The sequence below is a fragment of the Strongylocentrotus purpuratus genome, unplaced genomic scaffold (assembly GCF_000002235.5).
Source record: "Strongylocentrotus purpuratus isolate Spur 01 unplaced genomic scaffold, Spur_5.0 spur5_scaffold_21, whole genome shotgun sequence".
NCBI classification, from domain to species: domain Eukaryota; kingdom Metazoa; phylum Echinodermata; class Echinoidea; order Camarodonta; family Strongylocentrotidae; genus Strongylocentrotus; species Strongylocentrotus purpuratus.
Genome location: NW_022145607.1, coordinates 4,133,511 through 4,158,139, shown reverse-complemented (window position 1 = coordinate 4,158,139; position 24,629 = coordinate 4,133,511). Strand labels below are relative to the sequence as shown.

At 40.8% G+C, this 24,629-nt stretch overlaps 1 protein-coding gene across 1 annotated transcript; it reads left to right on the top strand.

The window, feature by feature from the left end:
• Positions 1 to 2,351: 2,351 nt before the first annotated feature.
• Positions 2,352 to 21,763, top strand: LOC115928185 (sacsin-like). Its single transcript, XM_030995097.1, has 5 exons — positions 2,352 to 2,361; positions 5,370 to 5,452; positions 6,645 to 6,903; positions 8,657 to 10,185; positions 10,808 to 21,763. Exons 1-5 carry the CDS (start codon positions 2,352 to 2,354, stop codon positions 21,761 to 21,763), a joined length of 12,837 nt encoding a protein of 4,278 aa, XP_030850957.1.
• Positions 21,764 to 24,629: the final 2,866 nt, after the last annotated feature.

Here is a 24,629-nt window from a genome sequence, read left to right as displayed (position 1 = left end):
GAGGAAGAAAGGAAGGAAGGACAATTCATTGAAAACAAATATAAATTCACTGGACAGACTTTGGTTTCAATAGAGAATATGAAAACAAATTTTCATAGGGATTGATAACTAGAAATATCGCAATGCGAATGTACCCCCCCCCGACACTGGCAGCGGGTTTTGTGTCATATATGGTCGAAGAAGGGACATAGATCCCCTCTCCTCTCCCTGAAACAAAAGGATGACGCACATGTAGGGATCGCCACTAGTGACTCTGACTGTTGTCTACTAGGAGCAGCATCACCAAACACTATAGATGTGTAGATTTCACTAAGACACATTAACCTCATCCCCCTAGGGCCCCTACTTAGTTTCTTTTGGATGCTGTACCAAACCTTCCCACAAAATTTAATGTTTAAACATATTCTTTTCCAGGGTCTTGAGACAAGGAAATACATCGAACTCCGTACGTTAGATAGGCCTATGCCTAAAGTTATCCTCACCATCTCACATGTAATTTCCTGTTGAATTCTATTGTCTTCTGAACTATAAAAGTAATGCCCCAAAAATCAGCTCAAAGTATAATTGACTATCATGCATATCCTTGAAATGTTCCGATATCACAACCGCGACAACGATCCACAACTTTCCCCATGCAGTTGTTCATACCATGAAACTATATACAGAACAAAAAAAAACTACATGTATAGTCACAATGCCCACTCATTTTTAAAGACGATATTATGATTTATTTACGTTTAACAAGTGCTTCGTACAAGTGCTGCTTGAAGTAAGATGATGATGAGGAAAGTGATGATGATAATGGTGGTGGTGATGATGATGATGCTGCTTATGTATCTAATTGTAATAGATAACACCCTTCTTTCATTTTACAGAACCTGTAATAGTTCATCAGAGGGGAGGTGCTCAAACTTGCAATGCCTCTGAAGGGTCAAAGGTCGAAGGCATCGTAATGAATGGGTCGATGACAACTGTGACCATCCACAATCATCCAGCTGAGTAAGTAAACGGGGATTGAAAGATATGCCCTCATTTTGACTTAAATGGAAATAATTCTGTTTGGGCAAAATAAAGGGAAAATAATATCTAAGAAACTATTCCCCCCTTCCCCGGATATATATATTGAAACTAAGAAATTGGTCATTTGAAATGGAAAATATCAGTGGCGTAGCATTAGCCTAGCTATTGAAAGCACTGATTTTAAAGTGGGTAAAGTATGAGAGAACAATGATTTAGGGCGAGGGCGACGATTCATCTCGTTTTTAAATTTCCTTGCCCTGCCTCTATCCCATAATGTACCCCTTTTTTTCGATGGGACGGCACACGTGGGCACATGCCATAAGTATAACTACACCACTGGTTGGGGCATTAGTATAGTCATTTTTAATAGTTAATGACAAAGCTTAGCTGAATCACGTTACTGTTGTAAAGGGAAGGCAAGTGAGGCGGGGTTGAGGGGGGGGGCAAGTGGTTTTGATTTTCATATTTTAGTATCTTTTCTACTTTTAATGTTTCAATTCATTTTTGTCTTCTTTTTCTTCTAATAAAGGGTATCTACTACTCAAAGTCAAGGCAGAAAAAGGAAGGCTACTGTATACTCTGGTGGCAACAAAAGGGTGAAAAATTTCGGTAAAAAATAATTTGTCTTGATAATTATGAATGAAGAGTTCAGTTCTAAAAGGAGCTTAATCCATTTGTGTAACCTCAGAGAAAAAATGATTTGTTTACCAGATTTGTTTACAGGCGTCTATGGAAAAGTGATATCTGAAGTTGCATTTCTTCATAATTGCTCCCAAAATGTAGGTAAATACTTTTGTTGAAAGACGGGTACTTAAACTTAAGGTGAACAATCCTCTGATATCAATTACCCAATTTTCATCAAAAGTGGATTTAGCTCCTTTTGGAATTAAACTCTTCAAATATTCATCCGTATCATTCTTTTCTGGTAGAAAGATTCTGGTGCAGATTGATGCTTATACACAGTATAGTCGAAATAAAGAAGTCGAAATAGTAATAGTAGCGGTAGTAGTAGTAGTAATACTAGTAGTACAAGTAGTAATATCAATAATAACACGTCAACGCAAAGCGTATAGCATCCCCTCGCTGTGCACAAATGGCCTATATCCGTCAGAACAAGTTACCTCCATTAGACTATACTGTTCCATTACTGGGCAAGGAAGTTGCTTATACCTGGGGATTGGATGTACAGAAGGTTCACTACTTTATTGAATGAATCATGGGAAGATCTGAATATAAACTCTATTGTAATTGGTAAGAAGATTTTTTTTTTTTTAAATGAATAAAATCAGGGATTGACAGAAAAAATTTAAGCATAAATTATATATGAGAAGATGACGATACGTAAATTTGTTATTTTTTAATGATAATAACTAAATAATTAACCGTTCTTGTATACCGCATAACACAAAGTAATGAAACATGTCCCTAAGCGCTCTAGAGAAAAACACAACAGAATAGAAAGACAGCGGCTTTTGCATTGCCGGCTCCTACTTGGGGTGAAAAGTCATCCGAGCGCCTGCATGGTAGAGTCATCCGAGCGCGATAAAAGCATTTGATAACCAATAGAACTTTGCATTGTTAATATGTTGTGGATTCTGTTTTTTGTATATTTTATAGCTACATATATCTTAACTGAACATGACGTAATTTTTGCGGTGCCACGCATGACTTCTAAGCTTGATGCCTGCATATTTTTACGACCGAGTGTTTATAGAACTTAGGGAAGCAGACGGCGTTGCGTAACTTTTCGTAATATTTGGAATGCCAGAGGAGATCTGTGCATTGATAACTTTTGATGGATTTGATGGCTGTAGAGGGTTACATTTCTTGTTCTTAAAGGTGAAATTCAAAGAAGATCACAAATATGTCAACTTATGTATCACTAGAAACTGGTAAGCTAACAGATGGCCATCGGACAAGTTTTAGGTCAACTACATATCGGGTGATTTATAAAAATACAAATACAACCACCTCCATAGCAGCTGGGATATACGAGAGATTCGCCGGAAAAATAACGATGTTTTAATGATGTCACTATATGGACCAACACTGCCCAAGCAGACGACATACCATAGAGAATGAACATAATTGCAAAGCTATTATTTCTCAAATTATAATGAGTTTAGTGTATATAAATGAAATGGCATGTCAAACCATTCAAAAGGGGATATGACCCGATTCTGGTAACTAAAATCTTTTGCTTGTAAATACACAGGATAGGGGTTAATTAGCAATCAAAGAAACCAGACTTTCGAATTGAAAAGCCCCGGAATGATAATAAGGACGGCATTTGTTCCCTCTTGAAACGCCGAACATACCCCGGTGTGTGCAGCTGAATATACAATGGCGTCTTATTTTGTTAACAAGCGACAGATTCCTTTATTTTTGTATCGCTGCATTTGTCATCAAAATAAAACCATGCTCGGGGCCCGCTCGGGGTTTAGAGTGAGGCAATAGATTATACATTTAGCCTGACGGTAGTGAAGTATAGAGAAAAAACTCAAGAGAAGATGAAAACACAGGCACTGAAAATGTGTGAAATGTCATGGGACATCGTCTGCTTGTGCAAGTCATGTCCATACTGTGATCTCACACATCTCAGCAGCGTTCGGAGAGCACTGCAGGTGCTATGCCGGGGCTGTATTTAAGCGTTTTGTAATTTATAATAATCATTACTTCGAATGTTTCCAAGTATTGAATTTTGATAACCTTGTCGATTCAAAGTTTCAACTCTGCAATAATGAAAATAATGTTAGTTTTTAAAATCAATGAATATCTACTTTAAGCCATGTTAATCCTGAATATCTTTCCCTCGGTATCTCCATCTGTTACACTCTCCCTGGATTATTTGATGTACCAATTTCATAACCGGGGGGGGGGACGAAATGCGAGGGACGAGGGAGCAGTGGCGTAATGAGAAGATTTTTTTTTTTTTTGGGGGGGGGGGGCAGAAAAAAAATCCGCATCACCCCCACTCTTACAAGTTACATACATGCAGGCCCCGCGGAACGTTTCAAAGTGGGGGGGGGGGGGCTAAAGTATTTACAATCAGGTAGACCAAAGCGATCGAAGCAGGCGGAGCATAAATTGGCGTGGGGTCCAGGGGCAAAGCACTGGCAGGGGTGAAGGGGTTAGCCCCCGGAAGCTCAGGGTTTTTAGGCATTAAATATGAACGGTCGGCTGAGCAGCCGGGGGCCCGCCCACCTTTCGACGTGACTCTCGTGTAACATCAGGCTTGCTTGCATGAAAATGTTTAACAAGGCTCATACGCGAGGGCCTATGTAATAAGGACCATGCGTTATTCGTTAATTTTGTGTTTGATGTAAATATTATGAGGAACTTATTACGATAATTATATTGTCGCTTTTATCTGCATAGCATTTTGTTTAGCTGTCTTGACACTCACCCTTTAGATAATCAAGGAATATTTTGACATCCATAGAGTTCATGTCAGATTTCACTTATCAATTTCTATCAAAATTGGCTTTAGGAGAGACCAAAGTTAGTCCAGCTTAGTAATTCTGTAAGCAATACAATTTTAACGGTGAAAAAAGGCGTTTAATAGGCCTACGATAGTAAAATATGATATAAAGAAATATATCACATATTTACAACTAAATACATGTGCAGCTGTGGGAAGGGGGGGGGGAGTGGTATTATAAGAAATCAATCATGACTTTTACCGGTATCTTTCTCTTATGTTCTATCGAGTTATATCTATTATATTTTAAATGCATCTGAGATGATTAACATTGTCGCCTCAGAGAAATGTCTTTTTTTGCAATATGCCAGTATATATGATACAGGCCTATGCAGATTATGGGATCCTTTTTAAGGGTTACCCCTTCCCCTTCCTAAAAATGGCGAGATTAATTTGATATCTCAGCTGCCTCCCGGGGCGGATCCGTGGGGGGGGGGAGGGGGGAGGGGGAGGGAGGGGGCGACAGTCTCCGCGATTTTCAAATTACCGGGGGCAAAAACGAAAAAGAAATTATGCTCACTACCCCCTCCCCCTCTCTTTTGTGTGTCCGACTTTGAGATTTTCCCAGCGGTGTTGTGGTCTAGTGGATACTAAACGGACTGTTTCGCTATGGCACTAATGTCCTATGCCACTCTCCACCCAGGTGTAGTAAATGGGTACCTGATAGGAATTTATTCCTTTTATACTTTAGCGCCTTATCAATGATACTTCTTTGTACACGTCTTGAGCATTGCCTTGGAAGGATACGTGCACAATATAAATGTGTAGCTATCATTACTATTATTATTATTATTATTATTATTATTATTATTGTTATTGTTATTGTTATTGTTTTTGCTATAAAATCAGCATTCTCTTGTGTTTTTAGGGCACTTCGGTCCCACTCCACCGTCTCTCCTTGACTTCTTGAAGAAAGTTCTTAGAGAATACGCAGATGGACAAATAATGAAGGTAAGCGTCCAAAACAAATTACGTATATAATAACTTCCCTCTTACCTGTGGTCATTTATATTCTAATTTAGTAACTGATACATTTACAATTATATACAGCCCATAAAACATTGGGCATAACCTTAAAATATTTTAATGGGGGAGGGGGGTAGTGAGCAAATTTTTGTTTGTCCTCGAAAATTAAAAAAATTGTAACCCCCCCCCCCCCCTCCTTGAGCGCCAGGGGGGGGGGGGGGGCCCAACCCCTAAAAAAGCTAAAAATCACGTTTTTTTTACATGAATTTTTTTTCTCAAGGGGGGTGCCGCCCCCCCCCCCCCTGGATCCGCCACTGCACCAATGTGCTAATAAAGTCGAACGTGGCCAGAGAAAATTTTAAATTGCGCCGGCAGATTCGCTCAGTGGGGGTGGGGAGGAGTTCGCTGAGCTTCTTTTTTTTTTGTCCCTCGAAAATTTGAAAAATCGATCCCCCCCCCCCCCCCCCCTCGAGCGCCAGAGGGGGGATCTCCAAAAAAAGGTAAACTTAACGTTTTTCTTAGGGGGGCCCGAGCACTAATTACTTGTTTTGGGCCCTCGAAAATTTGAAAAATCGCACCCCCCCCCCCCCCCCTTGAGCGTCAGGGGGGCGCCGGAGAAGGTCCCCGATTTCGCCCAGTTTTGACCTAAAATTGACCTGCGAACGACGGGAAGTCGAGAGGGCACCGCCCAGGCATCGCTGGGGATCTACAGCCTGCTCTACTTCTCCAAAAAATCGTTGGGCGATGCCTAAATTTCAGCGGCGACCGAGCAGGCTCCAAATCGGTCGGTCGCCGCTCTGAGTTGTGACCACAGCTTTACATTTAGTAGTATCCAATGAATTTATGTTAATGATTATTTTATTATAATATAGTATCCATGGTATTTGTTAATAACTATGATAGCCACATATTGTTTAAGTTTCAATTTACTATTCTTACCAAATATATTTTCGTTCCAATATATTTACCCAATCTTCCTAGAGCAGAGGTGCTCTGTCATCAATGTTGTCAAATTAATGACATCAAGTATAGACCTTTAGAAAAAAACGTTCATATAATAAATGACAGAATTTGTGACGATTTATATGAAATATAATTTTATCTTTAATAAAAATTCAATTTTAATCATAATCATAATCGTCTCGATGATGGTACATTCTTTTCCGTATATATAAAGGAAATCGTCCAGAATGCCGAGGACGCTGGTGCCAAGACGGTTCGATTTCTGTACGACTGCCGCGAACACGGAACAAGTCGCCTGATTTGGCCGTCTCTCGCCCCTTATCAAGGCCGGGCTCTGTACGCGTATAACGACGCCCTCTTCAAGGAGGAAGACTGGGCTGGGATCCAGAAACCAGCTCGAAGCAACAAGGAAGATAACCCACTGAAAGTTGGACGATTCGGCATCGGATTCAGCTCCGTCTACCATCTCACCGGTATGATACTAATTGTCTTTTTCATGAGGGGGAGGGGTAATTTTCACCCGAATCTATTATTCAGTCGACATTATCACCTTCGAAAGAAAAATATTTTTTCACCATTCAAAATGGTCTTCGGCACCCAACGATCTTGATATGTTCATCTGGAGTCACATGAAATTAGAAAATAAATTGACATCCACTTCAGAATATCAAAATATAATGTAGATTTATGTCAGGAAAGTGGTAATAACATGACAGGAGTTGGACTTTGTTACAAACTTAAAGCCCCTGTAAAATGCATAATGAACATGAATTAGAAATTTCAATCACATTAGTTTTGCAGAAATGCGTCTTGAATGCCATCCTCTTTCACATCATGTTACAAATTAGGTAAAACACTTTAGAGGGGCTTTAACGGGGAACCGAAATTATATTTGATTCTATTTCATGTTGCCAATCATACATCTTTGGGAATGTGAATGCGACATTGAAAAACCTTTAGACACAATCATTAATAAGTAGAATATTGAATCACGTATTAAATGCATAATGAACATGAATTAGAAAGAGAACGGGACATGGTCCTGGAGCACATTATCCAATAACCATTTAGACAAACAACATGATTGGGCATTTCCAAGTTTTACAAGAAGACAATTTTAAAACAGGAAGGGATAAAAACAAACGTTAATTAAATCCATATTGTTGAATGGTAAAAGTTTAATGATGACAGTGACATTTTATCAGCAGGTAAAGCAAGCAATAATTTTTTTTTGAATTCTTCTTTCGTTTTATCATAGATACATGTATGTCATTAACATACATTCACCTATTTCTAAATAAAACCTACAAAATGGAGAAGGCGTTTAATAAATATAAAAATCTTTACCACTGGCTATGCTGTAGCGATGGACATCAAAAACCTTCCACAACTCATGATTAGAAAGATAATACCCCCACCCGTTACGACGCAAAACGGCGAGGGAAGAATAGATCACGACGCGAGAAGAATACATCAAGTTTTTACAAACAATGGGACGTTTATCAAGACGAGATCAGGAGGAGGGGAAGACAGAATTTGACTGACAGATACTTTCTGTGTAGCAAGTTAAGCTGCGCCGCGGCGTTGTGCATCGCGCATCACGAGCGAGAACAATGACGGAAGAGATAATCTACCTCGCCAGGTAGGACGCGAAAGGGCGGAAGAACAGTGACGGGAGAGATCCATCGCCTGGTAGGACGCGAAAGGGCGCAAGAATAATAGAGCGGATTTATACCAACAATAGACAGTTTTTTTTTCATATGCAAGAATCAGGTGAGGGTACTATCGCGCCCCTTCGCGTCTAAATGCGTCTCTTAAAACGCGGCCGTTATTCATCGCGCCCCGACGCATCGGGGCGCAGTCGCAACTTCGGAAGGCAAGGTTATCATGATCTCTATATCCATTACCAGTCGTGTTCTTATCATATTAAATAATCAAGATAGTGTCACTGATATATATTTATATAAGAAATAAGTATCACATCCCAATTATTTCTTCCGATGATTCTTAATGTTACAACGGAAGCTCAACTAAAACATTTACGCTGTCACACTCAACGCCTCTAACCAACCACACAAACTCAACAATCTGGATAATTCTAACCACACAAGGCCCAATATGTTGTTCAGCGATAAAATGCACTTTAGCAGTCGTTCCAGACTCTAGATTAATTCACAATCCGTAACAATGTAGTTATATCTTGTAATGATCTTTCCTTTCCCCTAGATTTGCCAAGCATCCTCAGCGGAGACACGCTTGCTTTCATTGATCCTCATGAGCGTCACTTCGGACGTGGAGAAACAGGAACCAAACTGAATGTGATCCAGCATGCCCACATCTTAAATTCACCAGAATATGTGGATCAGTTTACCCCGTACAACAACCTGTTCCCTGAAACCACTTACGCCATCAGTGATGGGCAATCCTTTGATGGAACTGTGTTTCGATTCCCTATACGGCAAGAGGGCAGCGAACTCTGTGAAAATGTGTACGACAACGCCGCTTCGGTACGGCTTCTGGAATCCTTCGTCGACGATGCTGACGTCGTACTGCTGTTTCTTCGATCACTGGAGACAATCGACATCAGCAGAAGGATAGATCAGGCTCAAACTCAGATCAGATCCAGAGTAGAGATATGCCCCAAATCTCTTGCGTTGATGAAGTCCGAACGAGAGAGCTTCTCCCATGCATTAGAAGAAAACAGTAAGATTAGAATTGGACAAAGAACGCGAGCCTGTTTGACTCATCAGCTTACGTTGACTATGCAGATCGCAGAATCCAAACGTCGTATGGATTGGATCGTAAGTCAGGTTGTGGGAGGCAGTGAGATGACTGACGATGTAGTGAGTATCATTGACAAGAGCGGATACATACCTTGGGTCGGTGTCGCCATGCCTTACAACATACCGCGTAAAAGACGAGATGATTTCAGCGGTCGAGTGTTCTGTTTCCTCCCATTGCCTCCCGGTGATGAGAGCTTGACAGGACTTCCAGTTCATATCCATGGTTTCTTCGGTGTTAACAGTGACAGAAGATCAATCAAGTGGCCTGGTGCTGACCGGGTGCAAGGGGATATCGATGCGAAATGGAACTTCTTACTGGTGACACAACTCCTACCAGATGCATACATGAACATGCTGACTTTTGCCATCGAAGAGCGGAGGTTGCCTCCCGATGAAATCTACAGAGCTTGGCCAGACCCAGGTCAGGTCAGACCACAGTGGAAATTGCTTCTTAAACAGTTATACCAATTGCTGAGCAAACATACAGTCATCTACACAAAGAAGGGCAATGAGATGGGTTCGTGGGTTAAGATCCAGGATGCTGTCTTCAACTTCTTGACCGATGTAGACGAGAACACAGAACGGATCCTCTTGACTGTCCTCAAAGCGGCTAATGTCCCTGTAGCTGAAATACCTCAACACATCAAGAAAATCATCCAAAGCAAAGACTACATCAACTTCAACGCCAAAGTGATCTCACCTGAAGTCATCATTGATTGCATTCACAAGAGTCAACACGGAGTCCTGGAGACCCTGAGCAGCGATGACAAGCTGGTTTTACTAGAGTACATCATGGCCAGGACGAAGACCCCTCGACTAATCGGTTTAAGGCTTCTGCCTTTAGCCAACGGCGACTTTGTGCCATTCTCCACAAGATCTGCCTCAACGCGGACTGTCTTCATACCCACCAGGGAACTTGAGCAGAGCATGTGCTACAACATGGGTAACAGTCTCATCCAGCCAAACCTCAATGCGGGTTTGCTTAAACAACTGGAAAAAGCTGGTGAGAAAAAGTTGTTCTGTGTGTGCTTATAATTATGATAATTTTTTTTGTCACGAGTTATGTCTCAGTATAGTCATACTCAATTAGTTCTTATATGAGCATTCCATAGGCATTTTCACAAATACAAGGCAATGTAGATTCTCCTTTGAAAAACAGATGAAATTTTAATTTTAAAAATGAGATCACGTTTAGATCTACAGGCTTTTTTTCGTGTGAAATGATATGGACCTATTACTCGTCTAGCAGTCTTACACATATTTATCAGAATGACTATTATTCAATTTCCATAACTTTGGTTTCTAGTTTTTTTCACAACTTATATTTTTTTCTCTCTTTTCCACTACTTTTTTTTTCTTTAAAGCTGAACATGGATCTGTCCAGTTGCAAATGATGTCGGATAAAAATCTAGCACGGTTAATTCGGAACACCCTTCCACAAGAATGGTTTGTGACGGACCACGGAAGTACTGTACTCTGGCATCCTGGCAAAGATAACCAGCCGCCACCAGAATGGCTAAAAGGTATTTGGAACCTACTGAATACATGTAAACGTAACACAATTAAGAAATATGTAGACCTTCCACTAATACAGGTTGCAGAGCGGCAATCTGGTGAAGTAGTCCTTGCTTTCCTTAAAAAGAATTCAACATGCATCAGCCAGAGTTATGGCTCAGACAAGTTTGATCGTCCAGAGGAGGTGCTTCTTACCAAGATTGGCCTCGTCGTCTGTTCTTGTCCTACATTTATAGACACTGCTCTGCTCAAAAGTGAGAGTTACCTCAGAATCCCATCGAGGAAGGGTGTAATTGGAGCACTGAGAGCAGTACCGAATCCAAAATCGCTACAGGACACTATCAAGAGACTTTCCAAGAACGACAGACAATTATTGGTAAGATTCTTCACAAGCTGTTCTCTCACCGATGCAGAAAGAGACTTCCTTCGTCAAATTCCGCTCTTCGATACAATTCCAAGAACTCCATCAGGCCAAGGTAGAGTTGTGTCTGCAAGTGATGTCAGTTTTGCTTGTTGTCGGACTTCTACAGATCAACTGCCAATACATCACCTTCCGGAGTATGATATGATTTGCTGCAATGACGACTCCATTCTGAAGCTCTTTTCAGATTTAGGGGTGATTCAGAAACAAAGGAAGGAGTTGTTGGAAGACATTGTCAATGCTTTTTGCAGTGACGTCAGTGACAAGACTATACTTGAGGATGTAGGAATGTGGATATTGCGAGATTTAAAATCTATCAAACAAGATATTGGCAACCATCAGTTCAAGCTAAAGTCACAAGGATTTATCCTTACCGGTGAAGGTGAGCTCAAATCTCCTGACAGTCTCTTTGACCCAGAAGACCAGTACATGTCAGCGCTCTTCAGCAAAGGTTCTTTTCCGTCTGCGAGATATGCAAATGAAGGGCTCTTGGGATCATTACGAGAGCTTGGTTTTCGTCACCGAAGTAATGTCACAGCAACTGAATTAGCCAGGTCAGTTGTAGAGATAGCCAGCGAGAACAACGTCAAGAAAGCACATGACTTAATGTCATTCTTGGGAGAATATCCAAACAAGCTAAAGGAATCTTTGGCCGGAGAAAATAATCAAACTTTACAGCAGTTCTTGGCAGACAAAAGATGCATCCCATGTCTTATAAAGAGTCCGGCTTTCTACCCTCAAGGCATTCCATGGTACAGGTCAGAGAGAAAAATGATCAGTCCAACCGAAACTGTGCTCCATACCAAGGTTAACATACTAGCTTCTGGTGCAACCATGCCATTTCCCAAGAAGACTATTCCACACACCCTCCTGCGTAGTCTAGGAGTAAAGGAACATCCCATCATCGAAAATATCCTTGAACAGATGGCTGTAGTTTCGAAATATCATGGCATTTTGGGAACCTCTGATAGTTCAAGGAAACTAGAGAAGATGGTTCATGGTTTGTACAGCTTGCTTTCAAATGCACAAAAAGAAGAGGAAGTGATACAAAAGCTGAAATCACGCTTACCTGCATGCATTTGGACCGAAACAGGATTTGTGGATATTCATTGGGCAATCCTGTCAAGCCGTGAAAATGCTTTCCACCCTTACGTTTCTTGCATACCTCAAGAATTCAGCACCAAGTATGAACGCCTTTTCCTAGCTCTTGGAGTCGAGAAATGTATATCAGAAATGCAGATTCATGAGATCATTATTCAGATTCAGAAGAGCGAGCCAAAGTTGGGTTCTGTGGAAAAACGGATGACATTCTGCAAAGAAAACAAACGTGTAGTGCAAAAGGCACTAATTCTCTTGGCGGAAATCTGCAAAGGTGACCTTTCCCAAAACATTCTAGTACCAACCAACGAGGAAAATTTCCTGGAATTGGTTGACCCTAAGTGCTGTGTTTTTGAGGACGTCGAGGGTCACGGAGATTCCGATGAAGTTCAAGAGAAGCTGAATGAAGACAACACCTTCATCGTTGATGGGACACTGCCTATAGGCATTGTTCGCGCTTTGGGAATTCTACCCCTTGGCCGGAAGATTCTTGCCGCCGAAGATTTGACTTGGATAGAACAAGCAGGTCAGTATGAACCACTTACCACAAGAATAAAGAACATCATTAAAGATAGCTACCTGGAGAGTTCAATCCCGAAAGAAATGATTCAAAATGCAGAAGACGCAGGAGCAACAAAGGTGCACTTCATGTTGGACCTTCGGGAAAATTCCGGAGCACGATCAAGCTTGTTTGACAAGGGCATGGGTGATTGTCAAGGGCCAGCTATGTGGGTGTTCAATGATGCATCGTTTACACCCGATGATTTTCAGAACATTACCAAGCTTGGTGGTGCAACAAAAGGACTTGACACGTCTAAGATCGGACGCTTTGGGATTGGCTTCAACTCTGTTTACCATCTGACAGATGTACCCAGCTTCCTGAGTAGAGAGTACTTGCAGGTATTTGATCCACATGCAACTCATCTTGGATCCATGCTAAAAAGCAAAGACAGTCCCGGTATCAGGATAAATCTGCAAGGGAAGAACAATGCCATTTCCATGTACAAAGACCAATTTGCGCCATACGAAGGTGTTTTCAATTGTAGTCTGCAAGAAAGCAAAGGAAATGTTGACTACGATGGTACACTATTCCGGTTGCCTCTTCGCTCAAGACATGCGGCATTGAGAGGTGAGATCTCTGACGAACATTACGATGAAGATAAGTGCAAATCACTACTCATTGATCTGTGGCGCTCTTCTGAAGATTTATTGGTATTTACCAAAAATATTCATGAAGTCAAGGCTTTTGTGCTACTACCTAATGCAAATCATCCATCAGAATCCAGCCAACTGTTCGCAATTGAGAAAGAGTCTGCGGACAATCGTGATATCATGGCAGAATTCAAGCAGAGTACAGGGGATGTCAAAAAAAAGAATAAAATCACACCTTTGATCAAACAAGAATGTGTCGTGCCAAGCATAACTCCCTATGGAAATAAATATCTTCAGATTCAAGAGGAGCCGAGAAAACACAAGCTGATGTCAGTTACGAGCGTAGGAAAAACGTCAACACACAAGATGTGGCAAACACCACAAGGACAAAAATCGGGATTGGCTCCTGTAGGTGGCGTGGCAGTAAAATTACCGTTTTCTGGGAGAGTAGACGGTAAACTCTACAATGGCTTGCCTCTCTCAGTTCCACAAAGTCACTTACCTTGCCATTGTAATGGATTCTTTGCCACCTCCGCCGACCGTCGAAATCTCTGGAAACCCTCGAGTGACTCAGATTCAAACTACTTCACGAGATGGAATGATGCTGTTTTCGAAGATATCATATCAAAGGCCTATGTGACTCTGCTGGCAAATAAGGAATTTCAGTGTCAGGTAGGACAAATGCCGAACAAAGTACGCATATCAGGCGTAAATACTTCCCCAGACAACTTCTACAGGTTGTGGCCTAATGGATCCAAAATTACCCAAGGCAGTGATGGTTATGCCATGCTAAAGGGATTCTACAACATATTGGTAGCCTCTGATTCACGTGACCCAAAGATATTCTGGGAAGGAGACAGGACATGGTCATTCAAAGAGACCGTCTTTATTGATCCAGTACTTCAAGAATCACCACACGTTGCTTCAGCAGTAAAGAAGGTCCTTCAAAGGCAACACAAGAAGCTAATAGTCACAGAGATGCCAAAGAAGATACGATCTACTCTAGAAAGGATGGGATTAGGGGAGCAATTGAAGAGACGTACGTGTTTGCAGCATCCATTCTTCAAGAAATATTTTCTGCCACATATATCTGTCATTCCATCTGAGGTACGAGATCATCTGATTCACTACTGTTTGTCGAACGTTGAACTACGGGAGACATTGAGAACCATCGCATGTATTCCAACTTCACCAGATGGTAAGAACTTGAAGAGGCCATCGGAATTGGTACACCCGACTGGAAAAGCAAGTATCCTTTTCGCAGAGGAAGATAGACGGTTTCCTTACGGCAGCTTTGCTGATTGGGACTGCTTGCATTTTCTGGTGGAATTGGGAATGGATCAAGATGACATATCCGGCACCGATTTCATCAAATGTGTACAGAAATTGCCGAGCAAACCTTTTGATCATGAACTAGTCGATTACCTCACTTACAGACTGAAGAAAGAGAATTCTTCATGGGCTAAGGACCAAAGCCTTCAAAATCAACTGAAGAACATAGCCTTCATTCCAGTCACCTACAGGAATTCCTCTGTGAGAAAAGCTTCACGTGATACCATATATGTGTCCGAAAAACTGTCACTGGTCAGCGAAGTTGCCCCGGTACTAGACGAAAGTAAAATGTGGATTCCCTATCAGGTTAAGACATTTCTTGGGATAGTCCAAGATCCAGAAGTGGATGTTGTATTACAGCAACTTCAATCCATCAGCAGTAGACCAGAAAATGTTGCAAGCCTTCCAAGTGTTTGCCAAGAAATCTATAGATTCCTTGACTTACGAGTGAAGAAAGGTAATGGCATAGCCCAGATTCAAGAATTCTTCCACTCACCTTCCACAAAGAAGTGTCTATTGGTTGACAAAATGTTCAGGAGTGCTGATCATCTGGCATTGGAATTTGAAGAAGAGTGTGTTGGATCTCACCTGTGTCGTGTCCCCTCCAATTTGCGTGGCTTCGAAGCCCTCTTATCAACCCTCCATATGAAAAGAAGATTCTCAACACACGACTTCTTGTCCACTCTGAAGTGCATCCATGGCTCAACTTCCGGAACATTGAACGAAAGTGAGTTTGGAGAAGTTATGAAACTCCTGAAATGTCTGATCAATGCTGCCTCGGCAAATCCGTTGGCAATGCACGATGTGCCTCCTAACGATATATATGTTCCCGATAGCAACAGCTACCTGAGAACCGCTAATGAGCTCTCTTTCTGCGACGTAGACTGGATTTCAGTTCCAGATGATGTCATAACAGCTCACGGTGATATCCCTCTTACTTGGGCGAAGATACTTGGAGTGCGGGATATTCGACAACACATCCTCGAAAGCTACTCCGTGTCTGTCCCTGGCCTAAACACACTCGATTCACAGAATCTGTTGCAATTTGGACAGCGTGAACCCCTGACAGAAAGAATAAAAAACATACTCGAGGGCTACCCCTGTGATGATACAATACTGAAAGAACTTGTGCAGAATGCGGATGATTCCTGTGCCACGGAAGTGCATTTAGTTCTTGATGTCCGTACCCATCCAAAAGACCGCCTCTTTAGAGATGAAATGTCTCATTTGCAAGGGCCTGCTCTCTGTATATACAACAATAAAGCATTTTCTGATGCTGACATAGAGGGCATTCAAAGACTAGGAGTGGGTAGCAAAAGGAACCTGTCGTCAAAGGTTGGAAGATTTGGTGTAGGCTTCAACGCGGCTTATCACTTAACCGACTGCCCAAGCTTCTACACAAACGGCGATACGCTAGGAATGTTTGATCCAAATGTAAAGTATGTACCTAACGCTACTTTAGCGTATCCAGGCTTCATGGCCAAACCAACAGGCAAACTGAAGGACGATTTCCCGAACGTTTTCAACTGCTATCTGCCTGAGTTCTTTGAAGGACAGGGTTCAACTATGTTCCGATTGCCCTTACGTACAGAATCCATGGCAAAGGTGTCTAGCATCTCTTCGGAGGCACATGATGTTGACAGCGTAAAGGGACTGATGCAGAAATTCAAGAAAGGTCTACCTGACCTGCTCCTTTTCCTTAACCACGTTAAAAAGGTCAGTATATCCATCATTGATGAAATGGGAAACATGAAAGATACCTCAAGTGTCCAGGCAAGCATCTCAGAATCGAAGCAACTAGATTTAGAAGCATTTCTTGCCACAATATCGGCTGAAGAAACTGATCCAGTGACTGGGATCTCAAAGTCCCTTGAAGACATTCCAGTAGCAGAAGTACATTACGATATGAGAGTCACTGTAACAGAACAACGAGCGAAGAGCGTGAAGACGCAATCAGACGACTGGCTTATCTATCAGCAGCATGGTTTTGCCAAACCAAAGGAAGTCCCTGATACTGTGTTAGATGCATATAATAGAGGAGATCTGCCTGTCTTGCCACAGGGCGGAGTCGCGCTACCTTTGGGTAAACGACCAGTTTCATCGAAGGCATACAGTTTCCTTCCACTTCCTATAGACACTGGCCTCCCTGTCCATGTAAATGGCTCTTTTGAGTTAGATGAACAAAGGCGGGACATTTGGAGAGATAAAGAAGACGTCCAGGCACAATGGAATCGTCAAATCATGAAGCAGATCGTTTCACCTGCATATGTTAAGGCACTTTGTTGTTTTCAGGCTGAAAAAATGACTCACATCGAAGAATCAAAGGACGAATCTGAAATGCAAGACATTGTATCGTCATATACTTCGTTTCTTCCTGTTACAGCAGAGAACAGTTTCTGGAAAGAACTCATAGAAGACATTTACAGAACCATTGCCGACTCCGCCCAGCCAATGTTCCCTTCGATTAGGCGTAGTGTATCTTACAACAGAGATGGTGATAGCACAGATGGAGTCAACAACATAAGAACTCTAGAATGGAGGACACCACTTGCAGAATCTCAAGTGCAAGGCTTCTTTGACTCTCCAATCGGAACTGATCGGAACCTTAGGTCGGTTGTGTCAGATCTTGGATTTCCTCTAATTGAATGCTCTCAGAATGTGCAAACAATATTTTCAGACAGCTTGCATGATTCTAGAAAAGGGGATATTCTTGAAATCACTCCTGCTAGTTTGATCAGTCATCTCTCAAGCCAGGCAGTTGAAGATGTAGGATTGGCTCAAATGAAACTACCGAAGCAAATTTCTGACACGGTTATACATGATAAAGCCACTTTGGGGGTCATTTTGAACTACTGCTCACAATGTGATAACTTCAAAGACAACGTCGAGGGTCTTCCTCTTCTAGCAACATCAGATGGAATTCTAAGAACGTTCTCAACTGAAACTCCGGTATACATTACCGAGTTTGACGACCTCTTTCCATCCAGTAGAAGCAAATTCCTGGATAGATCGATAAGAAAATACTTCAATGAGGATTTTGATGTGATCTGCCATTTTGACATTCCATGTGTTGCTTCTTTGATGAGGGAGGAATTATGTCCTATCAAATTCGAATGCGACCAATATGTTCAGTGGGACAAGACTGAACCGACAGAGAAGTGGATCACCAGACTATGGGAATGTCTTGCTACATGCAGAAATCCTGATGATGAGTTAACGTGTCTTTCGAAGTGGAGCATTCTTCCGTGCCGCAAGAATGGAGAAATGGGTATAACCCACCACCTGGTACCATTGTCAAAAGCTACTTCTGTGATGTGTAAGCTAAGTGATATGTCCCATATACTTGCGGCTTTGAGTTCACTCAGGGTTTCTGAAGTTGATCAGAGTCTAGACTTTGAGGAAGCAGAACAACTTATCACTAAGATTGTCGCCCACGAGGATCGACCAGATGCAGTGCTTGCAGTATTCGATCATGTCATTCAAACAAACGCCAGTCTTTTCGATAGGTTGACACCCGCCCAGCGTGACCATATCCTGCAATACTTGACAACCCATATGCCAGAGAGACTGGTGGAAAATGTCGACAACAGACGGATCATTATGAATCTCCCTTGCTTTGAACAGTTAGACGGGACGTACGTTTCACTTTCAAACACGTCCACTATCTATGTGGTAAGAGCGGATCTACCTCGTGAAGAGATGACAAAGTGGATGGCTGAATATAATGAAGTCTTCCTATGTGAAGATGTCGGCTTGAAAGAACTTTTCGAGGCAATTGGTTGTGATTTCATATCTGAGTACGACACCCTGTCCAAGTTCATCTTTCCCAACTTTCACTTGTTGTCCTCGGAGATACGGCTAAAACATCTTGAAAACCTCTATCAACACAGATACCGAATAGGAAGGATAGATAAGTGTATGAAACTCAGAGACTACCCTTTACTGGAAGACAACGACGGTGAATTGAAAGTTGGCAGAGAATTCTTCGACCGAGGAAACAAAGTGTTTGCGAAAATGCTCACAGAGGGTAAATTTCCTTCGGAAAAAATCATCGAGAGGCTTCAACCTTCCTTCTTGCATGAATTTGGTGTTCAAGCAGAAGTTACAGCAGAAATGTTTCTTGGATTTGCAAAAGAATTGTCAACAAATCTTAGGAACGAAAGAAAAAAAAGAAAGAAAAGAAAAATGCTAGCTGAACAATCAGAAACACTCGTGGAAGAACTGTTTCGGAACTGCAACCTTCTCAAGAATGACTCATTTCTTAACAGTGTCAAATTTATTGACTTCATGATCCCCGATACCCCAAAAATGAGTTTAAAGAAACTACATCCCTATCATATGGATGTGAATATGGGAGTAAGATTCAACTCATCAAGTTTGCATGTGAATGCTCATATTGTGTGGTGCTCAATGAGGCTCCTACCGGAATACCTTTCCAGCATGAGCCTTACATGCCATCATGAGAAGGATTCTATCCTAGAAAAGCTTGGTGTGGTGAGGAAACCAATCATTGAAAGCGTCATTGAGAATACGAGCAAGATGTGTTGCAGGGTTCATGATCAAGGGAACCAAACAGACTTTCAGGTATTGGCCAAAGTCATGGATAAGACCTACAGATTCTTGAATTCAGCTTGTGAACGTAATACGGATCAGCGTTGCAGTGATCGCACGAATAGATGCAGATCTTGTCAATTGATGAGCGAAAAGCTGTCGGACGTACCTTGCGTGGTCATTCAAAGTGTTCCCTCCCTGGTCAGACCTACCCTAATATACGGACAGTTTTGCGGAGACCTCTTCCAACCTCACCTTTACCAACTGCCTGACAGTTTGATCCATTACAGCAAGCTGCTGTACAGTCTTGGATCCACACGGACTCCATCATTTCCTCAGTTGACGACAGTACTTAATGGACTTGCAAGTCACAGTATGAAAGAAATGAAAAATCCCAACATGCTCAAGGCCATTATAGCTGCATCTAAGTTGTTCTTTCAGCAAATTGAGTCCTTGACATCAGGCACCAAACTGACAACGGCGATCTTACAAGCTGATTTGGAAGGTATTCAGATTGTGCATCTTCCTGCTTCATCAAAGGGGAAAATGTTGCCCTCGACAGAAATCTTCATCAAAGATGAAACTGTTCGTACCAAACGCCTTGTAGAATCCAATGTACCGTTTCTGCCAGATGAAGTTACAAAGCTGCTCACAAATGTCCATACAATGGTGGACTCCATGCCAACACATCTAAAGCCAAGATCTGTCAAGGCTTGTGTGACCGAGAAAGTCGACATATCAGCAAGGTGTCTGTATCAGAAGGTTGGTCAGTGTAAATTCGATACCAGACTAAATGGTCTTATGACTTCAAATGAATTTGATGAAGCTATACAACGTTTGCTTGAAGTAGGGAGTGATACTGACGTCAATGCTGATCACCCACGTATTGACAAGCTTAAGAAGCTAAGACTACAGTGCATGGCTGAGTTATCCACCTCATTGTTCATTGATGGGAGGAGGATTGAAGGTAGTGAAGCAAAATTACGTTACCACATGAGTTATAACGACGTTGATGCAGAAAAGGCATGTATAAGAGTTGTGCATACCGAGGACAATGAGCGTTCAGCATACATGAAAGTCGTAAAGGGTATTGCACAAGCCATATTACGCCATGTAGGTGGCATTGGTCAGAAGCATCTTCCTTTCCTAGTGGACATGTTGTCGGCGGATCTACCACGTGAGATTCCCAAACTCCTTCGTAGTTACAAGCTGATTAGAAGAGACGGACGAGCTAACGAGCATGATGAAGGATTGGCTCCACCAAAGCTAGGTTCCAGAATTCCAAGTGATATCTTACATCTGCTGGAGCAAGATCCCTACCTCGGTTTCTTCAAAGGGGAATACGTGGCGTATCAGATCAACACGGACATTGATATACACGTTATCCCTATTCATGTCTACTCCCAAGTACTAGATGTTCCTGAAAATCTCCTTTCTCCTCTCCGCAACAAATACCTTATCGACATAGGAGAGGAAGATCCTGTGTGGGTTAGTGGATTGGATCTATTCAAATTCTTGATGCTGGAAGAGTCTGTGGATACTGGCATGACAATAATGGTGTACTGTCATTCATCTGATGGCCAAGGACCAGAGGGCCCAGCTACACCAGAGACTCCACCTACAACAGAAGTTCCTCCCCGAACAGAGGTTCCACCTAAACCACAGCCTTATCCCAAGAACATTGAAGAAGCCAAACAACAGGTTACTGATCAACTGGAAGAAATATGGGAACTTGATAAAGACGAACGAAAGAAAGCAGTCAAACGGATATGGTTGGGATTGCATCCAGACAATCATCCTCCAGAAAGAAAACACCTTGCTACTAAAGTCCTCAATCATTTGCAAAATGAAATTGAGCGCCTAAAAGCTGGGAGAAGACGCACTGGACAGGCTTGGGAGAGTCGGGGATCTTCAGGCGATTTCTTCGACGATGCCTTCTATGAATTTATGAGAAACTGGGCAAGGCAGGTAGGAAGGAGGAGAGAAACTTACCACAGGAGCTACAGAGATCGGGGATATTTCGGTAATGCAAGATCTAGGCCTTGTCCTCCTTCATTCGACGATACACCTGAACCCGATATGCCAAGAGCCTCAACTTGGTTTAAACAAGCTACATCAGACCTGGCAGCATCCTCTAATGATCTTGGAAAAGAAGCTAACGAATGGGTGTGCTTCAAGAGTTACCATGCAGCGGAGAAGGCCTTGAAAGCAGCTCAGTTTGCCTCACGTGGGACTTCTAACCCCTCGCACAACCTGGATGTCCTCGTGACTGATTTGGAGGGTCACTTCCGTAACCAGACCGTCACTGACCGCGCTCGTCAACTGAACATACTGGTCGATGTGAACGACTGTATGTATCCAGGGGCAAGTATATTTCCACACAGAGTCCCATGTGAACGGTTCTCCCAGTCCGATGCAGAGAGCGCCAGGCAATGTGCTAGTGACATCGTAGAAGAAATCCGAAAGCATTTGAAATTCTAGGTTTTCAGCGGTCTTCATTCAATCTTTGTTGCTTACGTTGTAGACATAATATGTGTACTAAACATATTCTTGGTAAACAGAATATGATCTCGATATTCTGAGATTCCGAAGCACTTCATGGTCATGAAGGTAACGGTCCCAATCTCAAACACCAATTCTTGTGAGAATAATGATGCATGTTTAAAAGCAATTTGTTGACTAATATGGTGTACCAGAAACGTTATTGTAAGCAAATTGTACTTGATTAAAGAGAGTGAAAAAATAATGCAAATAGATTAGAGGCTACTTTAATTATATTTGCACCCTATGTTGATATATTGTGACGGCGTGGGCTTAATTTACATCTAAATTGCTCCACGTAGGGGATTATTTATAATCATATCCCACTTTATAGCTTGCATTTTATATTCCTTTGCTGTTCATAATGATTTCGAGGTCCATTGCATTGTAATAAAACAATTTTCATCAGATTACAACTCGTAGCGCATGGATACGATATACAATAATGTGATATTCTATATCTTCAAAAATCATCAATAAAATCGTTTTATCTTGCTTCAACTTGAGATCTCAAGGATAGCTACAAGAGACTAAAATTAACCGAAATAGGATCATTGCACAATTGGTTCCGTTATCCTCCTAATGTCACTCATGTATACTCCCAGAAGGAGAATTCTCAAATAATTATATTATCGACTCCTGAACAAGATTGGCAGATAATGTGATTAATATTAAACTAACTTTGGAATCATATGTAACTATGATTTGTTATGTTATATTTATCAGCGTGTGTTGAAATAGTTGTGATCAACTGATAAATCAATAATAAACTTGAATCTGGTACATTGTATAAGATGTGCTTATAAGGAAGATAAAGTTATACGTGTAGATATATCAACAAGTTTGTCAATACTTAAGTTTTTCACATCATAAATGGTTGCAATGCAAGTGCTTTTTCATTTATTTGAATAAATAATTATTCAGATGAAATCTATGTTTGATGCACTGTATCGACCTAAAATGGATTTATGCTTTGAAATGTTGTTGAATTGTTGTATGATATGATGTCATCAACCTGTACATAATTAATACTTCCATGAAAATACATAATTAATACTTCCATGAAAATACATTTTCTTGTATATAATTGAATCGTTTAGGCCTAATTAGTCATACAACTATGGATGCGTTGTTACGTGCATGTCTTAAAAGATTAAATCAGTCAGAATAATTATGTCAGCAAGATTATCCACACACACACACACACGCACACATGTATGTATATACAGTATTGTACTTTATTTTGTATCATGTTCTGACAGATATGAAGAGAACACTGATAATGTGATATTGAAGTTGGAAATGTTGTCAGTGTAGCGCGTGCTTCGATTCTTCTTGAACTATGACGTTATAACGTCATCCATAAGTACCTGATGGGTATTAATTTCCGATTGGATGTTTTTGTAAATATTGTCTTGGATGGCATTATTTATAAATTATGACAAGATGAAAGTTCTGTTCATATTCATATTAAAGAGGCATCGCCTACTTAATAATACTATTATGCATCATTGATTTTGTACATTTTTGACATTGGGTATGCACCGGAAGTTGAAGAGACAATTTGTAAACGTTTATTATACCTTCAAACTGTAGATAAATGTACATGTATAATAATCAGTTTCTTGCGCTGTATTGTAGATGGTATGGTATTAGTTTGTATATGTGATAGAGACATACCAGTTTATATGTTTATTATTAACTATTATACACGCACCTCATAAAGGAAATGCTATTATATTCTAATGAAGTTTTCATTAGAAAAAAAGAGACAAGAGAATAATATTGAAAACAGCTGTCGATGAAACTGATCATTATATGAAAGCTCGTGTTATATTTCCAAGTGTCCATGATATATAGGAGTCATGATAATTACATTTGTATAGCTCTCTTACAAACTAACCGTTGTTTCACAGCGTTTTACATCAAAACAAAATATGAAGAGAATGATAATAATGTTTTATTTAATTTGATGGTAAAATTGTATGAATTTTGTTTATTAATTAATCCCTACAAAGTCAAAACATTTGAAAACAAAGTCATAGTTCACGCTTGTTTTATTTGAAATAGCACAAAGCATTCTAGGAAACTCTGTGGCAGCAATTATATAGGCCAATAAAATTGATGTTGTATTTTAGGTCACTATATGGTTTGACGGTTGATACTTGCTCCAAACTCACAAATACTTAGAGTTAAAATCTTCTTTTTTAGCGTACTAAAGGGAATGAATCGAAATTATGTGAAGATTTTATGACGTAATTATGCAAGTGGCAACAACAATTATGTCTGTATTACAAGCTTCATCGTTATTTCAGTAATGTATATACTTGTTTTCCATGTAATGACGGTGAGAAATTTGAAGTTTATACACTTGTTACATATACTCCACTATATTGCATTATATATTTACAATGATATTACGTTATTACGTAACTTGTTAAAGAAACCTACACATTAACCAGATATGATCTCTCTGCTTTGAGAGTTCAGCCACTTATATCGTAATGCAATGCGGCAAAACGTTGGTGTATTTTGTAATGTCAATTATCATTTCAATATGATGCGATGCATTATTATTCTAAAACACAGCGGGATGATAGCTGGATTTAGAATACGTATTACACTTATTCTTTGTTCTTGTCGGTATGTTACTACATACCATGGAATGACTCATATGTAGTGGTTTTTCATGTTCTTCACCGTTTTGTTTTATTGAAATCAGGTATGATCACTTCGATAGTCCAAATGCTTATCATGCATCAGTTTTTGAATCTGTAAGTGATGATGATCATTAGCGATTCGTATT